The following is a 10,712-nucleotide window of genomic DNA, read 5'->3' as shown; positions in this document are numbered from 1 at the left end:
TATATATATATAATATAAAAGTGATATGATTCTACGTGAAAAAGTGTAAAGTAATTGTATAATAATATAGATTATTATACAATTACTCTACACTTTTTCACGTAGAATCATATCATTTTTCTAGCCGTACCGTCAGTAGTTAGAACACACTTTCCATACGACTTTCTCGAAAGCAACACGATATTATCTCTGATAGACCCATTGCCATTTTCTCTTTTACTACGGTCTTTGTGCGGTAAAGAGTATTATTTAGCTTACGTTGCCTTAAGTATTTATTGAACGATATATATAAGTACACGTTTATATCGTACGCGAGCATGTAATATCATATAACAAATATAATCTACTGCGCGACATCGTAATACTGAGACTACAGATTATGTTGACATCTTTACAAACAAATTAAGCTAACTCAGGGAGAATTATTGTCGTTAATCGTCTGCAACTGATATCCCGGGATTTTAAGAAGAGTGCTATATTATACATTACCGCGTCCCCCTTTTTTCTATTTGTATAATCCAACGACTGCCTACTACATTTCAATATCTATATGAAAACTATCCGAAATAATTATTTTTCTTGATTTCTTTTCGTCCAAGTATACGCCGCATCAATTGTTTATGTATATATGCGACATAAAAATTGAATGGATTATCTATTCTCTATTCTTGTATGTATCGTGTAAGCTTATCTCAACAGCTTTATATCGAAATACACATCAGTGTATATGTCACATTTGTCATAACAATATGATGAGGGTACTCCTAGCGTGATACTTAAAGCTCTTATAACTTTTACAACACACTTGCGCATAAATAGTAGCGATAGTTGGGGTTTTGGACTAGACATGATGTGGTTGAATATGAGGCAGCCTGCTTGATGAGCTGGATCAGGATTTCATGCTACTATTTTCGTCTAGCCGCCTCTCCGTCGCTACTGTTAGCAGATTTGAAAATTCCATCTCTAATAATTGCCTTGCCTAGAAAAAGTAACGAGAAATTTGCTTTAGTTTATGTAAGTGTTTAAAATTTTAATAAAACATTTATATACAATATAAAAATTCGACTGAATATGTGCTATATTTACCTGCGTATTTTGCGTGGGAATTTGCAGTGCTAAAGCAAAACTATTTGCATCGAAACTTTCATCAAGAGCTATAAGTGCGCCATGTACACCAGATTCCAAGAGATTATTTCCGTATTCCTTTGGAAATAAATGCAAATATAAATTTCTTTCACGAATGCTCAATCATAGGAAAGTTTGATCGAGGCAATGCGTTTAACTAACCTTTAAACCGATCGACTGGACCCATCTTATAACACGATCATTACTCCATACAAGCACGTCTATGTTAGCACCTTCTGCCACTCGCCTCCTTTCTTCTAATTGCTGCCTATCGTAATTTAGTCGCTTTAAACAGGAAATGCCGTATTGCAAACTTGTTCTGCAATAAAATATTGATATGTAATATTATGAGACACGCATGCACGCACGCACACACACACACACACACAATGTTACGAGAAAAGTAAATTCAGTCCTTAGAATGTGAGACCTATTTAGGTATGCATGATACCTGGAAAACAGTACACACACAAGAATACGTAGAATATTTGATTTGAGTCAGTGACTTTGATTGATTGATTTAGATTGGTGCAGATGAAATGGCCGTTTTTAAATTTAAACTTTAGACTTTTATTTAACAAACTTAAAATTTGCTTTATTAATTAAAACTGACTCCATCTACTTCAATGCGCCTTTTGCCAACGTGATACAAATGCATTAATGCCGTTCTTGAGAAAATCTGGAGAAGGAAATTCGATGAATTCGTAAAATGCATCTTTTATACGTCTTTCTTCTTGAAAAACTTTCCCAGCTAAAAACCCATCCAAATGTTTAAATATATGGTAATCTGTTAGTGAAACGTCTGGAAAATAGGGAGGGTGAGAGAGAACTTTGAATTCCAGCTCGACTAGTTCTTTTATAGTATTTTTTTTGCAATGTGTGGTCTGGCATTATCATGAAGCAACAACGTTATACCGTGTTTATTAACCAATGCCAGCTGTTGAAGGCGCAGTTTTTGATACATAATGCCAATTTCCTGGCAGTATTTATCAGCGTTTATAGTCTCACCTTGGTAAACGAATAATGGTCCCTACTTGATCACCATACAGACACCATAATCTTTTTCGGATGAAGGTTCGATTTTGGCTTGTATTTCGGAGGCTCATTCGCATCTAACCAGAATGATGAACGTAGAACGTCGATGGTTGTCATAAAACATTCATTTTTCATCGCATGTCACTATTCTGTGCAATATTCCATCATTATTCTGTTGGGAGTACAAAGAAGTGCAGACCTCTAAACATTTCATCTTGTCCCTCTCTGTCGATTCATGGGAAACCCATATGTTCAACTTTTTCACTTTTCCCCAAGCTATTTAATGTCGGACGACAGAATGATGAATGATGAAATGTTGAATCTTCTTGCAATCTCTCGAACTGTCAGTCTTCCGCTTCAATCATGTCCTTTAAAACGGCGTTGTCAATGACGGAGAATGCATGGTCGCGAGATAAATTGTTGAGATTTGTGTCTCCGGACCAAAACAACGTTTTCGAATCAATCGTCGTCCTTTCACTGGCAGAAAGCAGCCTTTGCCGAAAGCAGTATTAATGTTTCGCACTGCCTAGGCCACACTATGACCGAACTTGAACTCGTACAAGTAAATTAAACGAATTTCTTTATTTTCCATATTGGCTTAAACGCGAATTTCAACAATTAATACCCGTAGTAATGTATGCAAATTCACGCGCNCCTCGAAACCAAACAACTTTTGTCTGAGAAATTTTTCTCTCCCGGGCTTGGTTTTCGAAATATTCGACTGGGTCGATTAAAATGGCCCACCTTGTATACCTTTCATATGGTGTATGTACAACGCTACTTGCATAAAAGAAAGATGAACTACAAAAACGAGAAGTTTAGAAAAACGGCCATTTCATTTGCACCAACATAATAAAAAACTAAACATTTTACTTTTCTGCATTTCGATAAAAAGGAATTTTCCCGGAGTGCAATTATATTCTTTTCATCTTTCTAGAGAGAGAGTTTGGACTTGTTTAAGCAATGCACATATATATATTTAAGACCGTCTTAAGTTCATCTTCAGATCCTGTACCACTCATTTTATTGGCTACGAAACATCTGAAAGTGAACTTAAAACGGTCTTAAATATAAAATCCGACTATGAATATTGCCTTAATATTGCGTGTGTGTGTGTGTGTATGACATAATATGTAATATGTGTATAATTCTTTCATTTTTCAGCTCGAAAATAAAGGATTCTGCAATCTAATTCTTAAATAATCTGCAACCGACTATTTTCAGCAACACTTTAATATATATTACTTTTTTGTTAGGAAACACAGAGAGATATGAAATTGTTTCATTGGTTAAATATCATCATAAGTTTATTTTCAGATCATACGTATGTAACCAACGAAACGACTTTGGCTGCATTCAGCGCAAACAACAACTCAGTGAACGTTTCATGATTATCACTGCTGATTAATATGTACTTCTGGATCTAACAAGAGTCTAAAAGAATACTCTAGTCACAAATAATAATCACTAAACGCTCACTGATATGCTTTTTCCACTGAATATGTTTCTTTGTGTTTCTCTGTTTTTTATCAGAAAATAATCATTGATTTTAACTTATTGGGAGTACAAATTAGTTCGGCCCGTTTTCAAAAGATGGCTCTGGCTGTTATGAATGTTTCATAGTGACAGCTGATTTCGGTGGTTTCAGAGAGGTTAGACATCTGTCAATAATATTCAGTTTATATCGCTTTGAGTTTCATATAAAACCCCTGTTTTTTACTGTGTTGAATATGTCAAATTTTGTGTTAACTAAGCAGCATTTGCGGGAGGTTTTAGTTTTCTGCTTTAATTGGAAGAAAAGTGCAGCTGAAGCGCATCGAATGCTTGTAGAAGTTTATGGTGACAATGCTCCAACTGATAAATCATGTAGGGAATAGTTTCGACGTGTCAAGTATGGTGATTTCAGCGTTGAAGACAAGCCTCGCTCTGGACAGCCAAAAAATTCAATGACAAAGAATTGGAGGCATTACTCGAAGAAGATCCGTGTCAAACGCAAGAGGTGGCTACAATTGATTCGTTTGAGCCGTGCATTACGAGAAAAACGGCTGGAATACGAGCAAAGACATGACAAAGTTATTCTTCTACATGATAACGCTCGGCCTTATGTCGCAAGTCATAAAAAATTATTTGGAAACGCTCAAGTGGGATATTTTACCGCACCCGCCGCATTGGTCGGACATTGCTCCTTCTGATTACTGGTTGTTCCGACGGATGCAGCACGATTTGGCAGGTCACCGGTTCACTTCTTTCGCAGAAATCGAAAATTGACTCCTAACTTGGATCGCTTCAAAAGACGAGATATTTTTTCGAGATGGAATTCGAAAATTGCCTGAGAGGTGGGAAAAAGTAGTAGCCAGCGATGGACAATACTTTGATTAATCTGTTCATTCATTTTGTTCTGAAATAAATGCATTTTTGACTACAAAAAAAACGGACCGAACTAATTTGTATTCCCAATATATAAAAACAAAGTGTAAAAAAGTTAGAGTCAAAAATAACTAGTTTAAATTAAAAATTGACACATTTCAAAATTAATAAAGTTAGAAGTTATTAACTTTTTAACTGATTAACTAGTTACTACCCAACTTGAACTTAACTGAATTATTTTTATGGGACATTAACTTTTAACTTGGTTGAAAATAAAAATTAACTTATCCAATCTTGATTAAAATATATAAACTTGATGTTTCCTTTCCATACTCACTCCCTTCTCCGTTTCTCTCATCTCACTCTCAACTGACTTCGTATAATTATTGCTAATCAATATTCTTCCTCGCTCTGTACCTGTGAAAGCTGTCAACCATTCTGAGCTGTCCACGAAGATCCTTTTTTGTAAGATGATCGAGCATTCTAGCATCAACAAGGCACTCCATAAAGGTGGAACGATATTGCGGCAGTCCAAGGCTGGGTAACCAAACATTCCCTATCCATTCGTGATTCATATCACCAAATGCTAATGTTGTGCGAGATGTTTTCGGCGCTGACGGGCTGGTGAGCGACACCATTTCTTGAATAGCTAGTCTCAGCTTTAATCGATGCAGGGGATTACTGTTACAAATATACGATAACATAGTTATAATTAAAATTTCAATATGTAAAATTACAAATATATACAGGATGTCCCTTTTCAATAAAACCACCTAAATATCTCGTAAACAGTAAAATTCGTGAAGAAAGTTATCTATGTAATTTGAAAAAAGTAAGAAGGTTGCGCTATATTAAATATTGATAGGAGTTATTTAAAAATAATTTCATAATCAAACTTGCTTTTCAATTGAACTATATATTTTCTATACCAAATTAATCTTAATCTCTATAAAAAGACATAAATTTTGCATAAACATATGTCTTCTTGTATAATGCAAGTAAATTGTATTTGAGTATTCGAAGTTTAATTTTTGAATTATACGAAAAAAAAAAAGATATTTTACTTATCCACTCAGTGCAGAAAGTAAGCAAGGCCAGCGCAATTCACCGTCAGACATGAACGCTTACGTGGGGCACCTATTGTAAATATTTTCAAGTTAAACAAAACGAACATATTTAAAGTATGTGATTGAATATATGACTAAAATACAGGGAGACAGAGCGAGAAAGGACGTGTTTACAAATGTGTACACATACCATCATCTGTAGCGCAATCATTTCGAGCACCACATAAGCTCCCGCGTCTGAGCGTTCCACGGTGAGTAGCACTGTTTTTGTATACTTTCAGAACCGAATCCGCGATACGTGAATTACTTTTTGGTATAATTCATAAACTAAACTTCGGACAAAGTTCTGAAAGAGAAAAAGATGTCTCAGAATCCAGTCAGAAATATGTCTTTTGAAGGAGAAGAAATTGTGTCCTAAATCACCCTGTATATACAGAATGTCCTGTAATTTTCGTATTGAAATATCTAAAAGAAATATAAGCTTTATAAAAAATGTTCCAGATAAGAGAGTTCTGATAATACTTTATGAGATATTTCATATCTTGTATTGAAAATATCACAACAAAAAAATGAAATATTTCGAAAAGTATTCACTTTTCGATGATCTCATCTTAATATTTTTGTACACAAAATGAACAGAAGAATCGACTTGTATTAAAAAAATTATATGATTCCGTTAACAAAAATTAACTTAACCTTCAATTGAACTTGACTCTTCCATCCAAGATCAAATTGGTAAAGTTAGTAAATAGATCTTTTTAAACTCTACAACTTTTATCTGAATCATTTTTTTATATATAAAACTTAACTGTTTTTTGAAATATTTCGATACGAAAGTTAAAATGGGACACCCTGTATATATTAAGTTGTTGCAGATGAAACGGCCGTTCTTCGTAATTCAAATTTTCCGGCTGAGCAGTTCAGCTTTTTTCAAGCAGCCGTCGTTGCATGTGTGATATTTGAAAAGCATTTGCCTCACATATGACTTCGCATAACTTTACTTTTTTCACATTGTTTACATCGTTGAAAACCGCCGTTCCTGCGACATGGAAAGTGAAAAAATGCGGATAATATTCTTGTATGAATCCAAGCTGGATCATAGTGCGGCAGAAACAATGCGAAACACAAACACTGCTTTTATGGAAAGTTCTGTAAGTGATCGAACTAGACGTATTGGTTTGAAAAGTTTCGGCCTGGCGATACAAACTTCGACAATTTGTCTCGCGGCCATCAGCGGTTGATGACAATGTTTTGATGCGCTGTCTGCTATGCCACGCTCGTACTCTTAAATTATTGTTAAATAAATAATTTTGTTAAAGAATTTTCTTTACCATTTACGAGAAATATTTAAAGTGTTTAATTGAAATGAGACATCCTGATATATAAGAAGAAACGGATCAACCAAAAAATTTTAATATCATACCTTATACCAATTTCTCGCTGAATTTCAGTATCGCTGAGAGCACTCATAATAGCACCGCTTTTGACATTCGCTCGACAAGCAGCGACATACCACGTTGGCATGCCTACCCAAAGCTCCAACCATGCGACAACCGTTGGTCCATTCCACAGAGCGAAAGGTGTCCCGGCTTTCATCGCTTCTGCTAACAGCTCGTGTCGGGAAGAATCCAGCATACTACCAAACATACTGGGACTAAAACAAGGCCGATGTGCTTATGACCATGAATAAATTATATATCTTATCTCTCTATAAATAAATACACAGTAGAAGAGAATTATGTAATGAAGTATTTATTATTTAAGACGTTATTTATGTGACGATATTGTACAACAGGTTAAAGAGGAACAGAGGTGAATGTGGCCCCAAATAGATTTAAAGAATTAATTTGCTTAATAAACACAGTGTTTTGTTACAAATTTATAAAGAATTTATTTGTTCAAAATAAATTCTTAGAAGGAATAATAATATATATAACAATGATTTCATAATGTGATATTGATTTATTATCAGAAAGTACAAACTGACAGAATAATTTTTATAAAACGAATAGACTTTTAATTGGAATTATTGATTTTTCAGTGTTTTCGCCTTAAAAAAAATAAAAAGCTTTCTTACAAAGAAAAACATCTGAAGTAACATATATAGATGGTAAAATTTAAACTGTGATTCCTCGTAAGCTGTTGCGCATTGGCACGAGTAACATTAGTGTTTGTTAGAGGAAGACTATTACTACACATATTTAAAATTCAGCCAAATCCAGGATGTCCAAGATTGATCATCTCCTTGTAAAATAAGTGGGGCAAGGGGAAATATTTTTATTCCTCGCACAATCGTATATTTCTCCCTGCGGTCACTCCTCCCACTACAGATACATATTGGTGTCGACAAGAATATCAGAGTTCGTTAAGTAAGAATTTGGAGATCGCGTAATGATTTCTGATTGGACATCCATCCGCCATTAACCCTTCGGTACTCGTTTCGGTATCTCACAAATGTCAAATGATTTTTTACTCATCGCTAAAACCAGCCGATCTAGATTACAAAGTTGAGGCACCTGTTACTTTTCCCTCTAGCCCTTCCCAAAATAGGCTATTATCAATATTAATCGTATGTGGAAAGTTGTGGAGAGTGTTTTCTCGAAGTCCATCTCGCCCGAAGCCTTCCAGACTTCATAAGACCATTTATGACATGGTAAATTTATCCCCGTAATTCATTATTTTTTGTTATTATTATTTATTTTTTTATATTATTTTATTATTTCGATGTATTAATTTATATAATTTTACTATTATATTTTATCATTATATTATTATTTTATTATTATTTTAGTATTTTATTATTATGCCATTGTTATTTTATTACTATTTATTATTTTATTATTTTATTTGTTATTTTATCATTTTATTTTATTTAATTGATGAGTCTTAACTTGTTATAATAGAAATAAAACACATTAAAAATTGGAAAGATTAAGCCGAAAATAATATTTATACTGAGTAAGGTCAGTGGCATCTGATAGACGCCATACAGATAACAACTTTTCATTGAGCAATGCGATAGTATTTCATCGAATACCGAAGAGTTAATAAGGGAAAAATAGCGTTTGCAGTGATTATATAGCGAAAATCCGCGTTATTTGTTGTGTATATATATTCTAGCCTGAAATTACGTTATTTTAAAGTGATATATCTCGAAAATCACATGCGATATGTCTCAAAATGATTCAGAATTTTACTCTTTATGACATAAAATCTTATATAAATAAAAAAATCTGAGGTGCGTAATCTTTCCTATACAAATACCGAATATTTGAATGTTTATTGTATGAATACCTTTTCTTTTTCCTACGATCGAAGTCGCTTTTGCTTCCAAGTGTACCTGCTACAGACACACTGTCGCCATAATCAGGATCTGCTGGTGTACTTGCTCCTCCCATTCCCGGTACATCGCCTGGCATCGTTGTATCTTTTCCTTTGATCTAATATTGAAAAAAAAAAAAAAGAATTCATTCACGAATATTATCCTTAATTATAATACAAAGAAAAGAAAAGAAAAAGAGAATAGAAAAAAAAAGAAAAAATGAAAAAGAAAGAAAAATGTCTTACTTTTTCTTTCTTGCTGAAAAATCTACCGAGACTGCTCTTAATGCCTTTCTTCTTTTGTGCAGCTGCGACAGCAGCTGCCGTAGCAGGGCTCATAGTCGATTGCATATGTAAATGCGACGTTGACAGCTGTCCGATAGGTAGCCCAACACCAGAGAAGTTGTTCTTGTGCAAACTGTCCTGGCTGCTGTGGCGTGAGGACAATGGGGAAGGGGGAGTCCCAGAATTGAGTGCGCCGTTGTTATGTTGCCCATGCCTGCTGCATGGAGCGCTAATCTAGTTTCTATTTCTACTCTAATCGATGCTACTGCATTCTAGTTCGCGCAAAAATAGTATTTCATTTCTTTTTTTTTTTACAAATTTATGTATTCTTTTCAGTACATATATATATTCTTTATGATATTTTACGTCATACGATTATATACATTGCACTATTTTTAAGCATTATGACTTATGGTAAATGGTACCATTTAAAAATTGTCTCCTAAGTTGTACTAATTTTTACATCGTTTAAAAAAAGAAACTTACAGACTCGAGTGAATTGTGACATTATCCAACACAAACACAGAATATAAATGTTATGTAACAGAGAAGTATAGAAGAATATTTAATATAATTGTTATATATAAACACACATAAATTGGCTTCTGAATTAATGCCACGTCTTTCATGGATGTTTTTCCAGTGTTTTATGAATATTTCAGTTCGCTTCTTTACGAAGAAGAACGACCCGAAACATGGCATGAGATGTTACATACATTTACATACCTGTGACTTCTGGGGAATGGAGAATTTATATTCAACACAAATTATACAGAATGTAAAGTTAAAGGTGTTACAGCATATTATTTCTAAAACTAAACGAAATATAAAATGTTTGTTTTCTATCAATCGTTTGGTATCGAAAGTAACATATGATGATGTTAATATTTTTCAAAGTGGAGTCGTTAAAGTCACTTCAAGAACATCTTCATTCTTTAACCATCAACATATACTTTTTATTAGGTACGATTGTAGCCCATCTCTTAACGAACAGACTCTGACCACACACAGTCATAGTAGAAAAATAAAACAAAAGGCCCAAATACTTGTTACTGGCTAAAGTCAGCTATAGGAATGACAATTCTATCTTTAATAAGCTAAAAATAGCATAAAATTTAAAATAAAACTTTTTAATAAAAAATCCTGTATATTAAAATTTTGGGATGAATAGAAAGACATTCTGAAATGTACAAATTATCATAATGGAACATATATATTCTGTATATTATTTGTAACCTCTCTCTAACGGAACATGTAAATTATGTAGATTCTGAGAATATTCGGAGAATATCGAGAATATCGTGATATTCTCCGAATATTCTCAGAATCTACATAATTTACATTTTCCACTAGAGAGAGGTTACAAATAATGAGGATAATATTATATATCCAAAAAAGTTAAGAACAGAAAATGGAAATAGTGAAGAAATGCTATCTACGTCGAGAAAATGATATTATTATTTTTTATATTATTATACACATTATATATATATATATATATATATATATATA

At 33.6% G+C, this 10,712-nt stretch overlaps 1 protein-coding gene across 19 annotated transcripts in view; it reads right to left on the bottom strand.

Moving 5' to 3' along the window:
• Positions 1 to 91: 91 nt before the first annotated feature.
• The window catches only part of LOC106749092 (liprin-alpha-1), a 48,803-nt gene continuing 38,182 nt past the window's right edge, over positions 92 to 10,712 (bottom strand). For 6 of the 19 annotated variants that reach the window (XM_014628192.1, XM_014628200.1, XM_014628195.1 and 3 more), the window contains 7 exons: positions 9,162 to 9,417; positions 8,889 to 9,034; positions 7,018 to 7,248; positions 4,945 to 5,208; positions 1,288 to 1,444; positions 1,087 to 1,203; positions 92 to 979 (listed from right to left, as the gene is read on the bottom strand). In XM_014628192.1, the coding sequence (XP_014483678.1) occupies positions 890 to 979; positions 1,087 to 1,203; positions 1,288 to 1,444; positions 4,945 to 5,208; positions 7,018 to 7,248; positions 8,889 to 9,034; positions 9,162 to 9,417 (1,261 nt within the window). In that variant the 3' untranslated portion in view covers positions 92 to 889. The remainder of the gene's footprint in view (positions 980 to 1,086; positions 1,204 to 1,287; positions 1,445 to 4,944; positions 5,209 to 7,017; positions 7,249 to 8,888; positions 9,035 to 9,161; positions 9,418 to 10,712) is intronic. The other 13 variants (XM_014628186.1, XM_014628188.1, XM_014628189.1 and 10 more) reach the window with 7 other exon arrangements.

Source organism: Dinoponera quadriceps, unplaced genomic scaffold, assembly GCF_001313825.1.
Source record: "Dinoponera quadriceps isolate SergipeBrazil2010 unplaced genomic scaffold, ASM131382v1 scaffold3214, whole genome shotgun sequence".
Classification (NCBI taxonomy): Eukaryota; Metazoa; Arthropoda; class Insecta; order Hymenoptera; family Formicidae; genus Dinoponera; species Dinoponera quadriceps.
The sequence above is the reverse complement of the archived record's forward strand: the minus strand, read 5'-3'. Positions and strand labels throughout refer to the sequence as shown.